Source organism: Callithrix jacchus, chromosome 12, assembly GCF_049354715.1.
Source record: "Callithrix jacchus isolate 240 chromosome 12, calJac240_pri, whole genome shotgun sequence".
NCBI lineage: Eukaryota > Metazoa > Chordata > Mammalia > Primates > Cebidae > Callithrix > Callithrix jacchus.
Window position 1 is genome coordinate 103,233,636 of NC_133513.1, and position 25,253 is coordinate 103,258,888.

A 25,253-nucleotide genomic window follows, 5' to 3' on the forward strand; every position below is an offset into this window, starting at 1 on the left:
AATTCTACCTACCACTGTCCTAAGTTTCAATTTATAAAAAAAATTAAAATTCATGAAATAAAAACTTATTTTCCCCTTCCACCAAAAACCTACAAACACCCCTTAAAATGAAGACATCCTATAAACACATGCCTGGTTTGTCCTTTAGGATATAATTTCTTCTGTCTAATGGAAGGAATACTTAAGGATTTACTGAAACCTTTCTCAATCAGTATTCTTTTCCATGGCAATGCTGTGTGCAAGTACTTGGAGGTTTACTCTCTATAAGTATGGCAGCTAAAGACTTAACCCTTTTTTTAACACACCCTAGAGATTTTAAAAACACTTTATTTAATAAAAGTTAAACATACAAAACTGAAATTAATACACATCCTAAAAATCACCTTCTTCCATTAATAGGAAGACCCTTTTCTATGCATGTATTTGGCTTAAACTCAACTCAGGATAACTGTGATGTTTACTTACACCAACAAATGCAGACTTGATCTAATTAACAAAAATTACAAACTCAGCTAAATGAACATAATATACAGGGAAATTATGGTCAGATTAATGCACAAGAAATACGAGAAATATTTAATGATGAAACATTCAGTACTCTTGCTCATTAATTTAGCCTTGTGTTTTTACAAAAATAGTATCTACACTGTATACAGGGCTATACATCAGCTTTTTGTTCTCCCATATAAACATTACACATCCAAAACATGGTACCACTGCCGAAAATGAAAAAAAAGGAAAAAAGCAAACATACAAAAACCAAAAACACCTTAGAAAAGGGAGCTCATCCTAAACATGGTTTCTTACATAAAACTAAGAGTACATAAAAATAAAAGAGCTAGATCAATTTTAGAGATGGCCCAATAGGCCTAGGAAACAACTGAGGAAAAACCTCAAAACAAACTTTGCCATTTACAAATTAACCTATATTTAGGCTTAACTGAATGACAGCTAAGTTTTAAAATTAAAAATAAGAAAAAGGAAAGGATCTCTTTAGCAGGTTGGTGTTTTTTGCCTTGGTGTTCCAATGAATTGCTAGAGTATGTGTCAAGTTCAAAGCATCTGAAAATTCCAAGTTACAACTTACAAAAAGTACATACCATAGGTTAAGTGGGGGGGCCTGGTATTAGGACGATCAACAGCTCATCTAAGTACTGTATGAAGCAGCATCTACAAAAGTTGCTTTATTCAACAAACTTTGAGGGAACTGTGGTAGTAGTAAGAAGAAAAGTTAAATGAATACCAGTTATCAATTGCAATTTCTTCACGTTTCATTCTATTGAAGTCAACCAATGACGACAATGGTATCTTGCTTACTCATCTAACAAATAATTTACCTTTAGAAAAATATAAGGATAAAAAGGTAAATGTAAAGCCCTGAAGAGATGAAATCCAACAGTTTTTCTGATTATTGAGGCATCAAATGCCTGACATTGTATTTAGAGGTATCTTGATATTGTGTCATAGGTTTATCAGCAATTCCACAAGTTCCTACTCCAACTTTGCCAGTCACACTCTCAGGTGAAGCAAAAATACTCCTCTTTACCTAGAAGAAAACAGAAATCATTTCTCATGAGTGTTGGAAAAAATAAAAAAATTCAAATTTTAAGTAATGTTAAAATATATTCTGATTTCAATGTTTAAAAGAAGAAAAGTGTATTGCCTTCCATATCCATTTTTTAATGGATATGGAAGTGGTCCCATGCTAGAAGCCATTTACTCTAAGTTCTAAGTTGTTCAAAATATCACTAGACACTTATTAATACTCATAACACTTGCCTTCCGATATCTCACAATTTTAGTTTTGCAAACTCCAATCCTAATTTCAGCTGTGAGCTATCCATTTTGGCATGATTAAAACTCTGGCTGTATTGCAGTTTACTGTGGGCCTGTTACAATATCTAAATTGTGAAGTCCCTAGGCCTTTGTCACAAAGTTAACTTCTTTATGAAAAGGAAGCGCTTCTTTCCAGAAGCCATGTCCATCAGTCAAAGGGCTACCTTGATGTCAATGAAGAATAACACATAGGTGCAAGTCTTTTCATTATTCTGAACTTCCTATATGAATGCTACAGTTATTTTCTACCCAACACACACTTAGAAAGGTAAGTGCATCAAGGGAAACTGAATGCTCTTTTAAATAAAATCTACCAGTGATGCCCAGCATCAAGGCACATTAACCAAAGCAGGTAGAGTTAAGAACACTGCCTCTAAGTAGCAAGTATTTTTTCCAATTTTAGTTTATAGAAGGAAAAGAACATAGACCTTTTGTAATTCCTGATGTAAATTCTCTCATTCCTAGTATTTTTATTGCAGAGACAATGCCTAACATTTTTCAATAAGCTAAATTGACCATCAATAAGGAGTCTCAACATGAGTTAATCATACTTTAAAAAAAAAATCTACATACTTCTGTCTTCATTTTACAGTTATTTTAATGACAGCTGTATTTCTCAAATTTACGAAGTGTCATAAGAAGATTTACCAACCTGGCCTTTTTTGTTTTTAGAATAGGCTCTGTTGTTGAATTGTTGCCATTTCACTTTCTGGTCCTCTCTTTCCTGCTCAAGTTCTTTTATTCTCTGAGCTTTTTTCAAAGCTTTCTTCTTTTTATATTCACGCTGCTGAGCAATCATTTCTTTTCTTCATGAAAAAAAAGTTAAATGTCAACCGTTAAGACTTATTATAAAAGAATGACTTTCTTGAAGACACTGGCAGTGAAAAAAAAAAAACTAACATATATAAAATGGTCTGTGAATAAAAGCACTAACTCATTAAAATCAATACCAATCACCCAGAATTACTAAGAATTTTTTTTTAATAGCATCCTTGGAAGCTTTCAAACATAACTGTAATCTTTTTACCCAGATAAAGTAAATATTTCAACTATGACTTCTTTTTTTGAGACAGTCTCATTCTGTCACCCAGGCTGGAGCTGGAGTACAGTGGCGCAATCTCGGCTCACTGCAACCTCTAACTCCTGAGTTCCAGCGATTCTTGTGCCTCAGCCTCCTAAGTAGCTGGGACTAGAGGTGTGCACCACCATGCCTATATTTATATTTTGAGTAGAGATGAGGTTTTGCCATCTTGGCCAGGATGGTCTTGAGCTCCTGGCCTCAAGTGATCCGCCTGCCTTGGCCTCCCAAAGTGCTGGGATTACAGGCATTAACTGGGTCCGGCCTCAATTACTACTTTTTATTTTACATTTCTATATACAGCTGTTGCCAGTTGTTTTAGGAATAAGTGGAGTTTCAGTATTAATGGGTATCTAAGCCTTCATCTACTTCCAAATAGACAGATTTAACAGGTGAAGCATTTAGAAAAAAATGTATGAAGAGACCTAATGCTGATAAAAGTACTTCACCTACACTGGAAGAATGCAGCAGCACAAAGGGAAATGCTAGTTAACGATTCTCACCAAAACAAAACACCTGGAGGTTTCAAAAACATACTAAATAGGATCAGAGCCTAAAACTCCCAATAATTTCAAGAGGAGCAATATCTAGACTCCCTGGTACCATATCACCACTATGTAGCTATGGCTTTTTACACAGACATCAAAGACATAAAAAATTACACACTGTTCTAGAATTTGATTTTATTGGAATGCTTATGTTATTTCAATATATAATTTTTGCATATTCAAATATAAATATGTAGCAACTTGAGTTCTGAAAACTCTTGACAAAAGACTAAGTTATGGCAAATATGCAGAAGTTCACCAAAAAAATGTTAATTCTGCCTCTTAAATGCTATTCAGAACTGCATAGTTCCCCATTCCCACTGCTACTCCTTGGGTTCAGGCCATCATCTTATACCTGGATCACAGCAGTAGATGCCTCTCTGTACTGACAGTAATCATTCTAAAGCTCAAATCTAATCCCAGCATATCCCCTCTATTGAAAATGTTATCAGTGACTTACAAGCTCTTTACACACATTCTGGACTTTACCTCTCTATTAGACCACCCACTTTCCAAGTCCCAAATTTTTACTACAGGGATTTGTTACTTTTATGTGCTCACCTCCCTTTAAAAAAATTTACTAAGCTCTACCTACGTGTAAAGAACTGTGTTACAAGCTTTACTAACACTTATTTCAATCCTCACAACCCAATAAACTACTGCCCCTATTTTACAGACAAGGAAACAGTTAAACAGCTTATCCAAGGTCATAATGCTCATTAATAACAGAAAGAATTCAACCCCAGATCACTGTCATCCCACGTTGCAGTTTTGTACTTGTCCATCTCTTATTCTTTTCCAATCTCAGTTTACATGTCATTTTCACAAAGAAATCTGCCTTAATAATAAAAAGTGTAGACTGAGTACCTCTTGTTCCCTTACAGTACCTGTTATATCCCCTTTGTAATGTTTACACTCTATTATTAAAGCACTTCATTAATGATGAGTTTACTTCTCTATATACTCAGTTGGGACAAGGCCCAAATTGGTCTCCTGTGGTGTAGCCGCAGCAGCTGGCTTATCAAACATACTGGGAAGATGTTCGTTGTACATAGTATCTTTTTTAGTATTTACTGAATGCCTAATTGGGAATCAAAATATCTTCACTTTACTTAGACACAGATACACAATGTTGACCTTTTGTCGCTAATCTCCAAAACAACAGTAAAACAGTATTGTAACTTTCTTATGCATAGATTCTCTCTGCAGACTACCTCAAATATCCAAATGGGGAAGATTACACCTGAAATGGTAAAGTCAAAGTCACTTACTTTGACATGGGTTTGTTGCCACTGTCCTCCTTTGCCTTCCTTCCTTCTTCTACAGGCTTGAGGTTCAACAGTGGAGTCACTTCAGCATTGCCATAACCAGCAAAGGTGATTGCAGCGGTGCCATTTTCTTCATCTATCTCCTCAATCTCCGCTTCATAACACCTGTAAAGATATCATGGCTGTAAGCAGGTGAGTAAAGGTTTAGTACTCAGCCTACAAGACTTATACTGCAGTGATACAATTATTACATGTGTTTATAATAAAACTTCTATAGTCAAATGGTTGTTTTAGCAAAGAGAACACAAGAGTGGTTGAAGTTAGTCATCTGCCATCAAAAAAGGATGTCCTCATCAAAATATTGCTGGGAAAGTCTCTTACATATATCTACCCAACGTGCTTTAATCTTTTTGGGAAAAGATGTTTCTTTTCTTTTCTTTTTTTTTTTTTTGCAACAGCGTCTCACTGTCACCCAGGCTGGAGTGCAGTGACGCAATCTCGACTTACTTCAACCTTCACCTCCCAGGTTCAAGAAATTCTCAAGCCTCAACCTCCCCAGAAGCTGGAATTACAGGTGCACGCCACCATACCTGGCTGATTTTTGTTTTAGTAGAGTTGGGGTTTCACCATGTTGGTCAGGCTGCTCTCAAACTCCTGACCTCAAGCGATCCGCCTGCCTCAGCCTCCCAAAGTGCTGGGATTACAGGTGTGAGCCACCACACCCAGCGAAAAGATACTTCTTATAGGAATGATTTCAGTGTCTGCTCTTCACAGAAGTCTCAAAAAAACCAACCATTCACTCAATTTTCAATTTGAGAAGAAAAGCATTTAGAAAACACCCATTCATTGTCCTGTGTTTCTTTCCTCTAGAATCCAAGCCATTCTTCTCCAAACTTAATCAAAAGCTAAAACTAAACTGTAATAATGGCAACCACCCAAGAATCAAATTGGCTCTATAAATCATACTGCCGAATAGAAGTAAAGATTAAAATAGGGTAGTTAAAACTGAATAAAAACTTCTTACCATTGTATTTTATTATTTCATGTTATAGTTAGAGTTTTTTTTCTACACTTACTGTCCATCTTCACTCCAGATTGCCATACACTTGTCTCCTACTTTCCATGAATGAGTAGGCTGAGTAGAAGCAAAACTGTCTGAACTTGCAAGCGTCTCAGAAGGCTGAGTTGACAGAAGGTCTTTGGTTAGTTCTATAACTTCCTAAAAAAGAAAAAACGACATTATTTTTATAACTCTCATTGTCAACTTTTTGATGACAGCCTTCATAGTGTACATTAATGAAGTATTCTACATATATTTCATTTGCAGTTCATAACACTATTAAGGAAGTACTGATTATCCCCATGTAGAAACTAAGATACAGTATTTTCTACAAATGGTAGAGCTGTGATTTAAGCCCACATAGTTGTCTTTCAACTTAACCACAAATACTAATGAAACTTTTAAGACTTGAGCTTATACCATTTCTAAGTGCCTATTTTAGCTGACTAGATCTCTCTAAAGATGATAAAGTATGAGGGACTGAATTAGATACTCTTACTGAACATATATTTTATGCAACTGTACTGTTTTATAGGGCATTACTCAGCAGCATTAACTGCCTAGCAATCACTTTAAGCAGCCTTATTAGTTACACAAATGTTCCTACTTATATCTCTACTAAAATACTGCAGGCATATGTAAAAGAAACTGGTAGTCTTCCTATTCAATTTTTGTACAACTCACCCCATCTGGGTAAGCAAATTATCAGGTTAGATTTTAAATGTTCCATACCTTAATGTTAAGCACATTAGCACAGCTTCACTTAAAAGGCAGGGGGTGATACATATAGGCAGACAATGCCTTTCTGTGTGGCAAATATTTTTTTCAAATTCAGGCTTACATTTATTGGCTTCATTAAAAAATGTTTGGTGTAGGGATGGTTATAAAAACTGAAAATAGTACAAGCTGACAGATTCTGCTACCTATATGCTATATTGTAAATGAAGATCCATACTATGCATCTTATCTAAGAACTTGCGTAACTGTTTACCCATTGTTGCATTTAAAACATCATACTGTGTGTCTGGGGAGAAAAATTAACAGTTAAACTGTGTACTGAGTTTCTTCTAGCTCCTACTGAGGCTTTATAATAGTAATTCTGATTCAGTAGCCAAGAAAGTTAATTACCTCTCTCCTAAAGATTCTAAATCTTCCTGGCTATTTCTGAAAAACTAACATTTGAGTCTTAAATCTCTTGAAGAAAGGTTAGTTTTATAAATAAATAAATAGAACACTTAGGTTCGAGTTAAAAATTCAATAGAAATAATATCTTATAAGTTGTATTAGTTGAAAACCAGCCATTAATTAGATTTTTTAAATTAGACAGTCCTTTGCAAATAAAGCAAAGAACTTTCCAAATAACTAGATCAAGTAGTACAAAAAAGAAGAGTAAATTATCTGGTCTTGTTTTTAGTTAACCACTTTTAGGGCTAGGAATGTAATCTAGTAAGCCTGACTTAAGAGTCCACACAATCTTTATCATTAAATACTTCTACATCCACCTAGGGATCATTTAACCTAAGCACAGACATGAATTCTGCATTTGTAGTTTTCAGATTTAGAACTCCATTTTTTTTAGGACAGAACATTTTCCAAATATATTTTGTTAAAGAAACATATGTCATCAAACCATTCAGAGGCTGAATGACCCTTTTTTAGAAAAAATCCAGAGGATTTACTCCTAAGGTCCTTTAACTTCATCATGGTTTTTCATAACCCTCCCAACAAACTATGAAGAACCTTCTAAATTTCTTTTCTTCACATGTGCGTATGGACCAAAGTATTAGAAAAACTATTTTATGTATGAGGGGGTTCTTGAAGGTACATACCATTAATTACTTTTCCTCCCTCAAGTCTGAGTTCTGAAACTGCTCCTTCATCGACAGATGGGCAGCAGTTACAGTAATCGGCAATTCCAGGAAGCATCAGGTGTTGTGATCTACATATCAGCAGGTCAAAGGGGGTGCACTCAAGCACTCTGCTTACTGAAGGAAGGCGTTTCGGGGATGCAGAGAGCCACTGTAATATATGAGACAAGTGACTTGACCCCTGCCTCCTTTAGAACCAGCTTATTCAGCAAAACAGCCTAATAAATTGACTATTTGTGATTATCATAGACTGCCCGGGGAGCTAGTTAGCTAGCTAGCCTGGATTTTATTACACCCACTTTTTTAAGTGAAAAAAGAAAGGCAGGACTTTAGTAGATTAATATGCTGCCTGCTGAATAACTTTAGTCTCTACGAAAGACAGTAAATGAAAGAGATAAATATGGAAACCTTACTGGCAAAATGAAGTCACTGAAAAAATGCAGAAAAAGATTTTGTCATAAATCAAAGGGCAAACAAATTAATAAGGATATAATTCTATAGAAGAACATAAATTAGAAACCGTATGATGGTCAAAAAATATTAATATGAGGAAGCCACAAAAATCAGTCTGTACAGACTTCTCACCAAATATAACAGGCAGAATTAAATACCCATAGCACGAGATACAGCCCAGAAGGCAGAGAAGGAAAAAAGAGGGGAATGGGGGGAAACCCCATAGCAAAAAGAAGTTGTAAGTGTTGTCTCAATTACACTAGAGACAACACTTACATGGTGGAAGCATATAGCCAAATATTTTTCAGAATATTACCTCACCTTAAAAGATGCTTTCCATTTTTGAGTAGTTTTCAATCCAAAACAGACCTTATCTAGTAATCAAAATGAAATTTCTAATAAGACAGGAAGAAACTCTGATCAAGACTGGTCAGGAAAAACATTCTGTTACTACTATCTGAGGCATTAGAACTTACACTTCTAAATCCCTACCATTCAATTTGGTAGTCACAGGTGGCTAATTAAGCTATATTAAAAACCATCTCCTAAGTAACCCTAGCAGTATTTCAAATATATTCAATGGCCCTATGTGACTAGTGGCTATGGTACTGAACAGCAGATATAGAACATTTCCATCATGACAGAAAGTTCTAGTGGACAGTACTTGTTCTTAATGGTTATAGAAAAGAGGAAACTTTATAGATAAATGATTTCCAGGTCATTACTAACTGAACCCCCACCCCAGGCAAGCCTTTTAGGTGCTTACTACAATGCTTATCACAATGGTTTCCCCTACAGTACTTTCTCACGACGATGATCATGTCATAGTAAGACAGTTCTGCCCAGGCTCTAAAGACAAATTATTCTAGAAATATTAAAAAGACCTGATGATAATGCTATTTCTAACTCCATTCTCAACTTCCCCAACCTGACCAGTTCAACAAATACCTCTCCTCCCACTGCCCAGGAAACAATATACAAAACACTAGCACCCAATGTTTTCTTTTCCTTAAAAAGAACTGCTTAAGTTGGTAAAGGTAGTCAAGGCATCTCTCTTTGGGGCAAACAAAGTCAGTGCTTTACAGAGTATAAGATAAGAAGAGGTCAGTGTGCCTCTGTTGCCTCATCTTCAATGTATATTCACAACACGTGAGCAGATCAAATGGACATGTGGCAAACCACTGGGTTATTTTCTACTTAAGGGCCTGGGAGTGGGAGAAATTGCTTTCAAAACATCTTTTTCTGATTGAGTCGCACCCTGAAGTCCACAGGCATGGCTTCTGCCTATTGAAGAGGGGTCTTGTTCACACTGAAATCATCCCATATAGTTTGTATTTTATAATAACATACTACTGCCATTTTATTCTAAATCTAGAACTTGAAAATATTCAACTCTGGGCAACTTAATTATGCCCAGATAAGCAGTTTCAGAATCCCAAATCTGGATCCTATTTCAGGTAAGTTTGTTTGCAGTTCTGATATCCCTAAAATAGCAATAATTTTAATGGGATAGCCCTAAAATAGCACTGGGATAAAGGGAGGGAAGAATTTTTAGAGAGGATACAGATTCGAGTTTAGTCCTCAATTGGTAAAGCAACCTCTAATCAAAACATCCTTGAAACTTTTTAAAAATCAGGTTCAGAATTTAAAGAAGTTCTTAAAAGTCATATATGTTTACAAATTATATATGGCATTTTCCTGAATCAGTCTGGTGTCCTGAGAAACAAAAGATATTTACTATCACGGCTCTGTCTTGAAATCCCAGTGCAGGTTTCAACTCTGGGCAACTTAATTATGAAACCTTTTTAAAAAGGTTTCCTATCTACTTAGCTCTCCCATGACAAAGATCTCCTTTTCACCTCATAGTTCAATTTCCATAAGTGTCAACCACTTCACTGTAAAACCTAGCCTTAAATCCGAACATCTAATGTAACAATTATATAAAGAACATGTCTCTCCTTAGGCATTTCTGTGGTGTGTTTTCAATAAGTAGCCCACTAGCTTAGGAAAAAAAAAAGTAGTCACCCATTTTCAAAGAATCTTTTTGTATTAAAAAGAATCTTAAGGTTCTATTTTTCTCCTTCAATCTCTGATACTTTTTGAACTAAATTTCATTTGCCAGGTCTTAAAAAATAAAAGCATTTTTCATTGTGAAGTTATATGTGCCTCTCCTCTTGAAAACTGGACAGACTTAAAAATTTCTATCAACTTTTGTTTTTAAAAATTATATAAGCACACAAGATTTACATAACAAAGAACATTTCATTCATTATGAAGTTCAGAAACCGAGAATTTGGGAAGCAACCCTACTTCTACAAGCCACAGTACCTACACAATTTACATATATACACAGGCTGGGGTGTAACCCCTCAAAAGGTGCTTTGAGTCCTTATGGATTCAAGCAATAAATAACTTGAAAAACAAACAAAAAAACCCCTACAATTGTCTACCCATACTTACTTGTAAATCTTTCTTCAATTTTAGCAAATCTTCATTTTCTCCATTTCCAGATAATGCAGCTTCAACTTGCTGTAGTTGAGCTTTGTAGCTTGCCAGCTGCTTTGCTAAATCCTCTGACATCTGGGGAAAATAAAAAAGACGAAAACTGAACCAAAAATCAAGCCGTAAAAATCTAACTTCCTTGTCTGCCTGAATCATCAGTTTTTGGCTCCAATTCCTTCTAACAATGCACCTTAATTTACCACCATTACCTTTACTCTCTGTTTAGACTTCAGCTAAATCACAAACTTCAAGGCAACAGATTCTGAGGATTATAAACTTGTGAGATACATTTCCATGCTTTAAAAAAGCATACAGAGACAAAGAAATTTCTAATTTTCTTTTAATTCCTATCCAGAGGGTAGGCACTGAATTTGGCTCAATAATCAATGCTATTTTTTTAATGAAGCACTACTCTGTTGGAAGAGTCGAAACTTTCTCAAAAACCATCCAAATACTTATTTTTAAGCGCTAAAGTATGCTTCTAAAGCCAAACAAGTACGTTTTCAAATTAACTACACAAACAACTCTCTCTCCTTGAACTATTCAATTAAGAATGTATTTAAACGTGCTTCTCCAGAACAAAACTCTTGGGCCCAGTCGCTTAAATATTTATCGGTGCATTAACTTTAGTAGAAAGAACACGACAGGACTCTCCCATTTAGGCATTCGAAGGAATGTGCCTTTCGCCAAATCCAGCTCACTCATTTTCCTGAAAATAAGACTATCAATTAACCTTTTTTGATGGTTTATAAGCAAACGTACGACGTTTCCGAGGACCCTTCTCTTTCGTAAAATTTCCGTTCAACCTAAGGCTGGAGCCCGGAAAGGGCCCCCCGAGGGTTACAGCGAGCCAGGCTGCTCTCCTCCCCGCCATGCAGCACCTCAAAGCCCGCCACAACTCGATCATTCAGACCTGGAAATCCAAACGCCAGCTCCAAGGCCACCGCCGGAGCCCCGCTGCGCTACAACAGGCTCCATACGGAACCGCGCGGCGCGCAGCCCCACCCGACCCGGTCCCCTACGGGCCGTATTCACGGTCGCCGCGGCTCAGCTCCAGCTGGGAGACGGCCGTGGCTCCGGGTTCCAGGGCCAGTGCCCGGGCGTCTCCGGCGAGGCGGGCTCCTCGGCCTTGGGCCTCCGCTTCACCACGGGAGGAACCCGGGCTCGGCCAGGCCTCACTCTTTTCCTCAGGGAAGATTGTTACCTTGTGTGGGGCTGGGGGCGGGGCGGCGGGAAGGGGTCGGGGCAAATGAGCCCAATGGTAGTGGCGGCGGCAGCAGCAGCAGTAGCAGGAAAATATCCGCGGCGACAACAAGGCGACTCAGTCTGAAAAGGAAAAATTCGGTCGGTGGCGAGGGGGAGGGGAGGAAAGCCGGGCACTGGAAGGAGGAAGACAGAAGTGCTGAAGTCTCGCGAGAAATACAAAAAAAAAAATCGCGCGAGGTCGCTTGACTCACGTGACTCCGCGCGCCCGCTAGCCGGTCCCTGGCAGGTAGGGACGCAAAGTGGGCGGGGCCTAAGAAGGAAATGGCGTAGTTGGGCTGCGCCAGGCGCGGAATGTAGGTTATCTTCCTGGGGTTCCGGCTTGGAACTTATTGGAAATGTGACTATCAAGCCTCGCCCCGGACCTCCTGAATACAGACCGTCCGTTTCAACAAGCCCGCCAGTTGATACTGATGCCAGCTGAAGTTTGGGAACCACTGCTTTTTAGGGGGTGTTGGGGGCTCTCCTTATGTTGCCCTGGGTGGTCTCCAACTCCTGGGCTCAAGCAGTTCTCCCGTATCGGCGTCCCAAAATGCTAGCATCATAGGCGTAAGCCATCGCGCGCAGCCTGAGAACAACTGCTTTATATGATAAAAGCCTTAGTAGCAACAGACAGCTGATTAAATCCTGACAGAAAGAACCTGTTGGAGAGGAGATTGATTTCTTTATTTTGTTAAAACCTAATTGGTTTTAATTAAGTTAGGTTAATCTCGCCTGATAGAGAACAAAATCCAAGTTAGTCTAGAATTACGGTAAACAGAGTGGTAGGAATACTGACATTTATGTTCAAAATGAAATGTCCCTTGTGTATGTTTGTAATATATATATACGCGTTCTGGACGGATACACAAACCTGTCCAGAGGTTTGGAGTGGAAGCCAAATGTTTTATTGATTACCCTCTTTGTAGTTTACCCTTTTCTTCTTTTTTAAAAAACCATATGTATATGATTTTATTTCAATTAAATACAATAAAGGCTTAAGACAAAAATGATTATATAGATGCCAAGAAGCAACCTTTCCTGGGAGGTTGGGAATTTGTTGCTGCACCCATAAAAATGCACACTTCTGGCCGGGCGCCGTGGCTCACGCCTGTAATCTCAGTACTTTGGGATGCCTAGGTGGGCGGATCACGAGGTTAAGAGATCGAGACCATCCTGGCCAACATGGTGAAAACCTGTCTCTACTAAAAAAAAAAAAAAATTAGCTGGGTGTGGTGGCGTGTCTGTAGTCCCAGCTACTCGGGAGGCCGAGGCAGGAGAATCACTTGAACCCAGGAGGCAGAGGTTGCAGTGAGCCGAGATTGTGCCACTGGGACAGAGCGAGACTCCATCTCAAAAAAAAGGCCCACTTCTCAGATGGCCTCTTTTTAACTGTGGCAACACCTTTAGTTCCTTCTTGTTTTCTTTTCAAGGAGCCTTCCCTTTTGTTCTCTACATAAACACGCATAACCCTTATAGTGAGTCAGATAACCTGTAGAGATGGAAACTAGGTCAGGTTGTGAGTGTGATTGGGATGGTAGGCAACTTGTAAAGACTGAAATTGCAGCAGAGGGCAGCAGTGTGTAGCTAGAATTAAGAGGTAAGACAAACCAGAAAGCATGTGCTTTTTAAAGAGATTTGTTTAAAATAAAATGTAGTTTTGGAGAACTGCTGTTATTCTAATTGTGTCTTTTAAGAACTGATGCCAGGAGGAACATCCTTGATTATAAAGTAAACTTTACAGTTGTGTAAAAATCTCTTAAATAAGAGAACTTTCCCTGAACCCCATAGATCAGAAAATAGAGAAATATTCATTATGAGTTCTATACCATCTTAATAGTTTTGTTTTCAGGATTGTTTCAAATCTATCTATGTAACATTCATTTATAATGAAAAGCTATATTGAATTTTAATTTTCACAAAGAAGTAACAGTTGTACGCACCAGTTACCATTCTAAGCACTTTACACGTGTTCATTTAATTTTCACAATTGTATGTGGTGTTGCTCCAGACAAAACTGGAGCAAGAATAAGCTTTGACTACGAGCGATACTTCGAATAGGCTTTCTGAATTACCACTTCCTTTGGAGTGTCAAAATTTACTTTCAGCATCTGATTTTTCTTAAAACATTTGCATTCAAACTTAATCATGTTTATTCAAAAGAGCAGTATCTTGAACCTTTAGTTTTGAAACCTGATATTTATTTTATTGAAAGGCAGTAAATAAATACAATTTAAAGGCTCCAAGTTGTCATCAGAATATACAACTATTTCCTTTCTACTAAAGAAAATTAAAATATGACACCAGGGCACCCAGCTACTTGGAAGGCTGAGATGGGAGTCCAGAAAATTGAGGCTGCAGTGCACTGTGACTGTGCCCATGAATAGCCGCTGCGCTCCAGCCTGGGCAACATTGTGAGATCCTGTCTCAAATTTTAAAAATTAAACAAGAATTTTTAAAGTATAGCTGTCTTTGGATATATGGTAGCTCACTGCAGAGCAGAAGAATATGCAATAAACTAATATATGTTGATCAAGTAGTTTTTTTTTTTTTAAGAGACTAGATCTTATCTCTGTTGCCCAGGCTGGAGTATAGTGGTTTGATCTCAGCTTGTTGCAACCTCTGCCTCCCGTACTCAAGCAAACTTCTCACCTCAGCCTTCCTAGTAGCTGGGACTACAGGCACACGTCACTGTGCCCGGCTAAGTTCTATATTAATTTTTTGGGGGAGTTGAGACAGAGTTTTGCCATGGTGCCCAGGTTGGTCTCAAACTCCTGGGCTCAAGTAATCTGCCCACCTTGTCTTCCCAAAGTGCTGGGATTATAGAGTCAGCCACCTCCCTGGGGCAGAGACTGTATTCTTTATCTCAGCTTTTACTGTATCATTTCCTGACTGAAAGTACCCTCTGATTTGGCCACATTTTTTCCTATCTTGACAAATGCCAAAGGTGATAAACTAGAGTTGTATGTAATCATAGTGATTGTTTTATGCCCCTTTCTTTAGTCATAATAAGTGATTTGAATGTTTGCATGGAAATTTGCTGCAGGATAAGCAACTTGCCTTTTTGTGCTTATTGAGTGTTTTGGATACAGTGCATGGAACACATGTATCCTGGGATGAAGCTTAGGTGGCACCATCCATTTGAAATTGTTGGAAAACAACCTGAAAATGGTGTTGGTCAGTGCAGGTGTTCAGATGTTCATCAGTCATAGCAATCCTGAATTGTTTGCTTACATTTTTATTGCACTGCTAACCTTACCTGTAAAGGAAGGTTGCCAAAAATGCTTAACCTGAATACAAGTAAGCTAATTGATCCAACTTCCATGTATAAGAAATATGGGTATAAAGGAACAGGTAAATTGAGCGTGAGGGAAGAATTACACCAGAATATGGGACATTCTATAAGAAAACACCTGAATTTTTCCAAAGGTCAGTGACATTGAAAGGTGTGGGGAACTGTTCTAGATTAAGAGATAAACAGATGTAACAATCAAGTGCAATGAATAAATCTTGATTAGATCTTGGTTCAGGAAAATAAAGCTGTGAAAAAATGTAGGGGCCACTGGAAAATTTAAATATGAACTCAATATTAGATGATGTTAAAGTATTGCTAATTTTATTAGCTGTAAAAACTATTTTATGATTTTTTAGGAGAATATCCTATACTGAGGTATTTATAGAAGTGACTGTTGCAAATTTTTCAAAATGAAAAGTATAGACAGACTGGCTAGAACACCTTTTAGAATGGTTTTGGGAGGTGTGTGCATGTGCGTGTTTGGGGATGATGGGGAAGAGCAGAAGAACTCTGGGCATTAGCAATAGCTAGACAAGCTCAGAAGTAATACAGGAGATTATAAAGGCATTGTAAGGAGCAAAACACAATAGAAAGCCAGGTGGGTCAAGGTTTGGCAGGAAAGATGTGGGCAGTGGAGGCTGTAGCAGTCACCAGGAGCTCTTTGAAGGCCAGGAAGGAAAGCATCATTAACATGTGAAAGAATGACTTTGACTTCCCCACAAGCAGGAGATTCCAGTGGGCCTTGCCTTCTGATGCTGTGATAGGACCCTTTTTTCATCTTTTACCCTGTTTAACTTTCTTGTATAGCAGCTCCAGCAGCAGTCTTAAGATAGTCTCTTAAACTTGGAGTTAACCGGATCTGTTTGCATCACAGCCCCTGAATTTACCCTTCTTATCTGGATATTTCCCACCCCATATTCATGTCACCTACAGATCATTTATCTTAGAAAAAAGAGGAATGGGTGAAATAGTCCACATTATTTGTATCGCACAGTGCAATACAAATCTTTTTGTACAGGGCAGTCTTTTAATGAAGGTTACTTAAACCAAACAACCATGAGTGGCAGGGGATATACGTTCCCAAATGTAGAGAGGAAAAAAAACAATTAACTTGACTTTTTCCAAAAACCAAAATGAATCCCAGAGTTTTGCCCCATGAAGACTAGTGGGCCATAGTTTGACATTTAGCCATTTTGTTGATACTATGTCAGCTGTTAAAAAACCAAAAAACTACACAATGGAGATCTTAATGCTCAAAGATTCCATTAGGTGGCAGTCAGGATACATCTTTTGATGTCCAATCCCCCCACCCCCACCCCCTCCAGCCTCAGGGAAGGAATATTGCCAGGCAGCGTGAAGGGGAGAGAGGAGCAGGGGAAAAACAAACATACCCAAAAAAATATGGCTTGCAGTATCCAAATGATAAAGACTGCAAGTTATCTGTGCTGAACTTCCATTTTGGTTCTAATATAGATGTGTTTGATTGTCCTTGCTGTGATTTCCTCTTTTATAAATTCTTTTATATCTAAAGCCCTTTATAGACCACTTGTATGCTCTTTACATCTCTGTGTTATTAGTCTTAGAGCAGAAGTTGGAAGTGTGGCTCATTTTATTCAAGACCTATAAACATTCAGGGGACTTTTGTAGTGACACCCTCATGCTCTATTACTGCTCTTGAAAGGCTCCCGGTGGAGCTGGTTGGCTTTGTACATTGGGTTTCATGGGGAAAGGACTCTAAGATTTCTGTGCAAGAGGTGTTTGGAGAGTGCCCTTGGGAACGTCACCTGTGAGGGTTGATGGGCAGGACTGGACAGATGAAGAAGGTGAACTGTTATGCGGTTGCAACAGGGGCCTTAATCAGTCCTATAGGGAGCTCTGGAACTGGGATGGCCCTTCCGTATCTGAGATGCCCCTGTCCCTTAAGTCAAGGGGCCAGGGTTTTATGTTCACCCATCATCAACTGACCAGCCAATAGATGGGGGCTGTCCCTATGAAAGGGACTAAGAGCAATTCAGCTAAGAGCTGTCAGCTACCAGCACGCCCAGCTGCTAGGAGAATGAGTGTCTCAGTCCTAAAGAGGGATTCTTGAAAGTGTATTATAATATCTGCTACAGCGGGGAAAAAGACATACTTTTTGAGTATCACTCCTGTTTTGGGTATCTCTGACATTATCTCTTGCAGAAGTTACCAATATTAGAGCTTGTGAAACATCACCGTCTCATATTGTTTTCCTTGGATTAAAACTAATGGAAAAATGCCTCAGCACTTCCTGCATGTGATATGTTTGTTTCAAATTGATTTCTGATATATAATGCTGTAGGAGAGCTTGCTTATGCAGAAGCATCTCAGGTACAAAGATTAAGCATTTCCTCTGTTGAAGAATACTCCAAAATATTTTGGCACAATTGGTGATGATTTACTCCAGTCCATCAAAAAGTCATTTGAGTGAGTTTTATAAAAAGACAAAGAAAGGCCAGGTGCGGTAGCTCACACCTGTAATCCCAGCACTTTGGGAGGCCGAGGCGGGCAGATCACCTGAGGTCAGGAGTTCGAGACCAGCCTGACCAACATGGAGAAACTCCGTCTCTGCTAAATATACAAAATTAGTCAGGCATAGTGGTGCATGCCTGTAGTACCAGTTACTCAGGAGGCTGAGGCAGTAGAATCACTTGAACCTGGGAGGTGAAGGTTGCAGTGAGCCAAGATCATACCTTTGTATTGCAGCCTAGGTGACAAAGTGACACTCCATTTCAGAAAAAAAAAGAGAGAGAGAAAGAAAAAGAAGAATAAATGACATTTTCTGAAAATAGCCTATTTGCAGGTAGTAAATGTATGATGGGCTATAAAGAAGATTTTAAATTTATATTTTTGTTTGTCCTTGGCTTTTATTGTATTTCGTGACACTGATGCTCTTCTTAATTCTTTTTCCAGTTTTAGCTGAAGGAATCACTTTCTTCCCTTACAGTTACTTAACTAATTTTAAAGCCCCTCTGAAAATATTGGATGTATTCCCTTTCCTCCATCCCCTCTGTTGCAAACCAGGCTGCCATCATTTCTCACTTGGTCTAATGCAATAGCCTAAGTCTAATGAATTCCTTCTCTGAAACGTGTCTTCCACTCTTGGCTATCAGATTGATCTTCTGGAAACACCAATCTTAGCATGCCCACACCTACACACTGAAATCCCTTCTTAGCCCACCATATAAGGCCATTGATGATGTCATCACAGTCTTAGCACTGGCACACTCACCATATGTAAACCTGCCCTGCCCTTTCATGCCTTTGCTCCTAGTGTCTGCTCTACCTCACATGCCTTTCCCCACTTCCCTGCCTGGAAGAATGCCTTTAAAGACCCAGTTCTTTTATTCTCTCTCTCTTTCTTTCTTTCTCTCTCTCTCTTTCTTTCTTTTCTTTCTTTCTTTCTTTTCTTTCTTTCTTTCTTTCTTTCTTCTTTCTTTTCCTTCCTTCCTTCCTTCCTTCCTTCCTTCCTTCCTTCCTTCCTTCCTTCCTTTCTTCCTTTCTTTTTTGGGGGTGTGGGTACAGAGTCACACCCAGGCTGGAGTCTCCCAAGCTGGAGTGCAGTGGCCTGATCTCAGCTCACTGCAACCTCCAAACCTCCAACCCCTGGGTTCAAGTGATTCTCCTGCCTCAGCTTCCCGAGCAGCTGGGACTATAGGTGCCTGCCACCACTCCAGGCTAGTACTACTTTTGTATTTTTAGTAGAGATGGGGTTTCGCTATGTTGGCCAGGTTGGTCTCAAACACCCTACCTCAGCCTCCCAAAATGCTGGGATTACAGGTATGAGCCACCACACCCAGCCAGAAGATGCAGTTCTGATGGGTATTGGTGACAGTTCACCAGCTTTCATGGATAGAGCTCCTTGCTTCTCTTTTCTGCTCCCTTAGTAGTTTTATATCTGTTAAGAGCCCCCGGACCACTCGATTGAGAACTGGGAGCCTCGAGACATTATATCCAAGGGGGGTAGTCACATCCTGTTCTTTGCATCTTCAACACCTGGCAAGATGAGCCTCTGTGATAACACGACTGTTTAGTTGGACTAAATTTGATCTCCTTGAGAACATAAAGAAAGTATATTTTTGGTATCAGTGAACACTATATTTGACTTTGGCAAATGTTCTAAAGATTTATTATAATTGGCGTTACGATATTTCTCTAACACTTGGACATATCAATTTCTTCATAAGTTTATTACTGTAGTAAGAAATAAGGAGCAAATGTTTTAGGCCATTTTCATAATGGAAAGAACTTTTGATTAATCCGAGTGATAGCATGTCTTTTACAGGCAGTTGAAAGTGATTTTTACATTCATGTGTGCTGGTAAGGATATAGACAGGAAAAATGAGAGCTGTAATAGCAGCTTGATTATGAGCAATTTAATTAACATGCCTCTGGTTTATTTTTTCATCATTACTGGCCGCCCAAGTTTGATGCTTTCTCTACAGGCAAAATTAAGTGGAGCCAATTAACCTGGCAGTCAGTGGAACAATATTTGTGTAACTGAAACAAGAAAGTGGCTCTGATGTATGGATACATGTGGCCATTGATCCTGCGGCTTATGAAAGTATTGAACATGAAGACTGTGTTCATTTATTCTCTTTTGCTATGAGAATAAAGTGATTTTGTAAAGTGATCTGGGTTAAGTCACTTTACTTCTTTGTATCTTATCTGGAAAAACAAAATGAAGGTAACATATTTTCCTGTATCCTCATAAGATGAACAAATGGATGTAAGTATAATAACCATTTCTAACAGTTTGTGCACCACATTTAACGGTCACGGGCTTTGGGGTGTTGATGTTCTGTTTTGATTTACTAGTTTTTTCTTAACATCACTCTCAAAATTCTATTTTACCATCAAAGGAAGATATGTCAACATTCTTTTCTTCTTCTTCTTCTTTTTTTTTTTTTTTTTTTGAGATGAGGGCTTACTGTCTTGCCCAGGCTGGAATGTACTGGCACAACCATGGCTCACTGCAACCTCCTCTAGGGCTCAAGCGATCCTGCCACCTCAGCCTCCCAAGTAGCTGGAACCACAGGTGCATGCCACCACGCCTGGCTAATTTTTTGTATTTTTGGTGGAGACGGGGCTTTGCCATGTTGTGCAGACTGGCCTTGAACTCCTGAGATCAAACAATTCATCCACCTCAGCCTTCCAAAATGCTGAGATTACAGGTGTGAGTCACCACGCCTGGCTCCATGTCAACGTTCTTGATGAGCAGGGGAAACAGCACCCTGGATAGGAATCTGTAGCTTTAGTAAGGATTGTGCTTCTCACTAGCTGTGAGACCTTCTGCAGAGAGATCTTAACTTCAGTGGGCCTCCATTTCATTTATTTTTTCCCCTACATTTAAAATTTGTTTTTATTTTACCTAAAATGACAAGAATACTTATTCTCAACCTACTTTTACCTCATTGCCCTGTGTAGAATATCACCTCATAAATATTTTTATTGGTATAACACTTAAATTTAATATAGATAAAGAGATAGATGTTTTCACTGTATATAGCTATTTATTGTCTAAAAATTTTTCAGACTTTATTAAAAACCAACAGTAGGAATAAAAGAAAGTTTAAATAAATCTGTTAGCAAGTTTTTTTCTGGACATATGTCATATTCTTTTACATAATAAGGTCATTTAGAGAAATTAGTTCGTGTGCACATCACATTCATAAAGTGAAATACCTAGTTTTATGGCAATTAGTTACTTCTGATACTGTTGATATTTAATGAATTCAACCCAAGACATTTAATTAAAATATAAAATTGTTACTTCTTTTATAATTACTATATCTAAATCTCCTGATAAAATATTGATATGAAAGCTATAGATGAAGATTTGCCTTCCACGGTTAATCGACCACCAGTTACCTATTAATTTCCTTTAATAAAATTTCCCACAATTTAAAAAATTTTAATGGTTTTAAATATAAAATATAAACATTTATATTATTACAAATATAATATGTACTATATATAATACAATGGTTTAAAATATAAGTGTAAAAATACCTTTTGTAGGCATAATTTGAATATAATTTTATATTTTTTAATATACCTTTTCTCCCTCCATTAGCTACGATATTATCCTTGAATACTCTTACTTATGTTTCTTTGCAGCCTAAGACGGTGTGATTCTTTTTTTTTTCTTTCAATTCATTTAATTTCAACAATCTGTCAAAAACAGCCAATAAACAAATACTAATTACTTTCTGTTGGGTGAAGGCTCTAGACTGTAAAAACATCTTGTGTGTCTCCCACTCTGACCACCCTGCTACTTTTCCATATACTACAGGCCACCCATAGACACAAAACCAGGGGGTAAGCTGACATGGTCTACTTGGAGCCAGTAGACAGAAGGGCGATAAGTCCTGATGAAGCACTTATGGACAAAATGTAGTTCACTGTGGGGTTGAAGTTCCTCAGTATGAAGAAGGAAGCAACAGTGACCAAGACCACGAACAACAGAGTGCTGTTATAGAAGATGGAAAATGTTGTAGCTTCATAATCAGCAACTTCATTCTTCTTCCACAAGATTCTTTCATCTTTCTCCTTCCGAGACATCTTTCTATTATCAGCTTCAGAAAGTTTTCGAGTCATTTCTTTGGAAACAGCATCCTCCCTCTTCTGTGCCACTTTGGGCTTGAGAACAAATTTCACATTCCCGTATGCAAAGGCTACCAAATATGTGCTTACTAGAGTCATCACACTATACAAAACAGCAGACTGAGTAAGATCCATATGCGGTATTCTCCAGTATAACCAGATGGGGAAGGCAGACACGATGAAAGCGTTCCCGAAGAAGAGCGCGGAGGACTTGGCTGAGACGTTGCGGCTGAAATCCTGCAGGAGCAGGTCCTCCTCGGACTGCTGTTTGGAACTGCCTTTGGGAGCCATGGCGGAGCGAGAGGTGAGAACAGGGAAGGTAGAGCCGGCCGCCAAGCCGGGCAAAGGGCCCTGGCTCCGCCCCTGCGGCTGCAGTATCCCTGATTCTTTAATTTAATTTTTGAATTTTTATTTATTTATTCATTTTGACGCTGGGAGTCTTAAGCGTATAGGAAGAAATAAAAGTTGACATATGGTCTGCCCTGTTGAATCCAATCCATAGGCAATTACTCAGCCCTACTTCAATGTCTCCCTCTTCAAGTTTCTACTGCAGTATATCCAAGCTACACAGTATATCTAATCCTTATTAGTCCTCGGATGGTAAGTTCTAGTAAGACAGGGTTCCATGTATGAAATCCTATCTCATCTCCCTCCCGGCAACCGAAACCAACTCCCAGGTCTAGCCATTTGGTGTGGATTCAGTTAACGCAAGGTGATGGAAGGCAGAATCTCAGGAACTCTACAGCTATATCTAAGAGTTGCTCTCCCCTTTCACTTTACAGAGAAAAGAAAGATCATTCGGCAAGAACTTCCTAAGATACCTTCCCCCTCCAGCACATACACACCTTCAGGTTTTATTCATCCTTGAAAATACTGAAAAAATATGACTATATTAAAATGTAAATCATGTATACAAACAAAGACATTCTCTAAAAGTGAAAGACAAGCCACAGACCATGAGAAGTTATTTGTGATAAAAAATTAGTAACCAGAATAATAATAATTTTAAAAATCCTACGTATCATTTAGAAAATAGATAAATAACCCAATGGAAAAATGCAATAGAAGAAGAAAGAAGAAAAGTAGGAGGATATCTAAACAAACAATTTACAAAGAAAGAAACCCAAATGGTGATAACATATGAAAAATACTCAAAAGCTATGAATAATCAGGGATGTACTAACAAAAACTGTAGCCCTCAGGTAGGAGAAAATGTTAAAGTCTGAAAAGAAAACACGCAGCAAATAGCAACACTTATATGTGACTAGTGGAAGTACATATTGTTATATCAACTGTGGAGATCAATTTGGCATTATCTAGTGAAGGTCAGGTGGGTACTCTGGGAGCCAGCAATTCCGCTCTTAGAGAAGTTCTTGGATATGTAATAAAGAGACACATAAAACTGATTACAGTTTTGTTTTGTTTTGTTTTTTTGATGGAGTCTCACTCTTGTAGCCCAGGCTGGAGTGTAAGTGGCGCAGTCTCAGCTTACTGCAACCTCCACCTCCCGGGTTCAAGTGATTCTGCTGCCTCAGCCTCCAGAGTAGCTGGGATTACAGGTGCCTGCCGCCATGACTGGCTAATTTTTTTTTTTTTTGTATTAATAGAGATGGGGTTTCACCATGTTTGTCAGGCTGGTCTCAAATTCCTAACCCCAGGTGATCCACCTGCATCAGCCTCCCAAAGTGTTGGGATTACAGGCATGAGCCACTGTGCCCAGCCTGATTACAGCTTTAATTTTAAAAATAAAAACTGTAAAACAAAACCTGAATGCCCATCAGTAAGAAAATGCTGGGGAAAGTGTTATATATTTATTCAATAAAATATCAAATAAAAAATTATGAAATGACTAAAAGCAAATGAACTAGAGGAACCAATATCAACATGGATAAATCTCAAAAAAATGTTAAGCAAAAAAAAAAAAAAAGAAAGAAAAGAATATTGCAGCAGGGTAATATGCATAGTTTGTGACCATTTATACAAATTTTAAAGTCATGGAAAAATATTTCATATTGTTTATGGGGACACATCAGTGGCAAAGTCTAAAACCATGCATGGGAATGAAAAATGTCAACTTCAGGACCGTGGTTGTCTCTGGGGAAGGAGGGGCACTGGGGTACTGCAGAAAGCTTTTCACTATGTCTATAATATTTTATTTCTTCCATATATGATGTTTCATATGTTTAAAAAGAAGAGAAATCAAGATCTCATAAGAGTCTTCATGGCATATTTATTTAAAAATATGTAAGTTCAATACAAGGCCACTTTTGTAAATCTTAGAAAAAGGCGATATGAGAGGGGGGCAGGGAAGTGCTGAGTAGAGAAGGCCAAGGTCCCTGGTGAGGGCTCCACCCTTGGGCTTGTGGCCAAAGACCTAAGTGAGGACAGGTACTCCTGGCTTCCTGCCCAAATGTTACATTTACCAAGACCACTCTGGCCTGCCACACCCCCCATTCTGTGCCTACAAAAACCCAAAGATCCTAGTGGACACACACGCTAAGAGGAACAGAGGAGCAGAAGAGCACACCGACAGACACGAGCAGATGCTGGCAGGCCACCGATGGGGGACAATGTGCAATTTGGTGGCGGTGGGCGGGGGGAGGGGGGCGTGCATGATTGGAAGAGGACCTGGCTGCACAGGGAAAGACAGCCTTCCCACTCCATTCCCCTTCTTGCCTCCCCCTCCATCTCACTGAGAGCTACTTCTACCACATAATAAAAAAACTTTGCACCCATCATCCAAGCCCACATGTGGCCCAATTTTTCCAGTACACTAAGGCAAGAACCCAGGATACAGAAAACCCTCTGTCCTTGCAATGAGGCAGAGGGTCTAACTGGGCTGGTTAACATAAGCCACCTGCAGACAGCAAAACTGAAAGAGCACACTGTAACACATGCCCACTGGGGCTTTGGGAGCTGTTCGCACTCAACCCTAGACAGGCCAGCCAGCAAGTCGGAGCCCAGAAATGCTCCCCATGACCCGTCTGTCTGCATACTCCCACTAGCGGCATGAGCAGCAGGACACCAAAAATCAAGCCACAGCCTTGTCGCATGCCCTGTGACGCAGACAAGGGAAAACTCCCATTTCAAAAGTAATCCCTCCCTTCAGCAAATGTGATGCCAGAGGTATGTTTAGATATTACGTGAGTGAGAACGCCTCTGGGTAGACACAGCCCCACATCAGGGCTTATGACTTGGAGAGCAGACTGCTCCTCTCAGCCAGGGGTCCACATACAGGACATAACCAATATACCCGTATGTACCAGCCCTGACTCTGTATCAAAGAAACCCTTCTTCTCCTCCTTTCTTGCGTCTCAGAGTCAAAAAAAGGTCTCCTTGCTCTTGTCCAGGGCAAACCGCTGCAGCTGGGCTAAGCTTATCTCTCCCCAAAGTTCCTCTCTCACTATTCCCTCATTCCTGCAGCTTCATCCTTGCTTGCCTTTTAGCCCCTTTTCCTAGCTTTTGACCCTATGTTTCTG

At 39.0% G+C, this 25,253-nt stretch overlaps 1 protein-coding gene and 1 pseudogene across 4 annotated transcripts; both read right to left on the reverse strand.

Moving 5' to 3' along the window:
- Window positions 1–309: 309 nt before the first annotated feature.
- Window positions 310–12,008, reverse strand: SMNDC1 (survival motor neuron domain containing 1). 4 transcript variants are annotated; one of them, XM_009010265.5, is made up of 7 exons: window positions 11,818–12,008; window positions 10,572–10,691; window positions 7,620–7,809; window positions 5,807–5,949; window positions 4,734–4,895; window positions 2,489–2,642; window positions 310–1,546 (listed from the first exon to the last, which is right to left on the reverse strand). In XM_009010265.5, exons 3-7 carry the CDS (start codon window positions 7,620–7,622, stop codon window positions 1,409–1,411), a joined length of 600 nt encoding a protein of 199 aa, XP_009008513.1. In that variant the 5' UTR covers window positions 7,623–7,809; window positions 10,572–10,691; window positions 11,818–12,008; the 3' UTR covers window positions 310–1,408. The 4 variants fall into 4 exon arrangements, with proteins under 4 accessions (XP_009008513.1, XP_002756635.1, XP_035124949.1 ...); XM_002756589.5 differs by lacking the exon at window positions 7,620–7,809; XM_035269058.3 differs by lacking the exon at window positions 7,620–7,809 and having other exon boundaries at window positions 11,527–11,824.
- Window positions 12,009–21,384: 9,376 nt separating this feature from the next.
- Window positions 21,385–22,141, reverse strand: LOC100411223 (signal sequence receptor, gamma (translocon-associated protein gamma) pseudogene; annotated as a pseudogene).
- Between the last annotated feature and the right edge of the window lie 3,112 nt (window positions 22,142–25,253).

Bases quoted from the DNA above. Each gene is read 5' to 3' on its own strand.
- SMNDC1 (XM_002756589.5), bottom strand. From the start codon at position 10,691: ATGTCAGAGGATTTAGCAAAGCAGCTGGCAAGCTACAAAGCTCAACTA. The intron at 5,950-10,571 runs GTAAGTATGGGT...TTTCTTTTTTAG, and splicing joins AATTGAAGAAAGATTTACAA to GAAGTTATAGAACTAACCAA. The intron at 1,547-2,488 runs GTTGGTAAATCT...GTTTTCTTCTAG, and splicing joins CTAAAAACAAAAAAGGCCAG to GTAAAGAGGAGTATTTTTGC.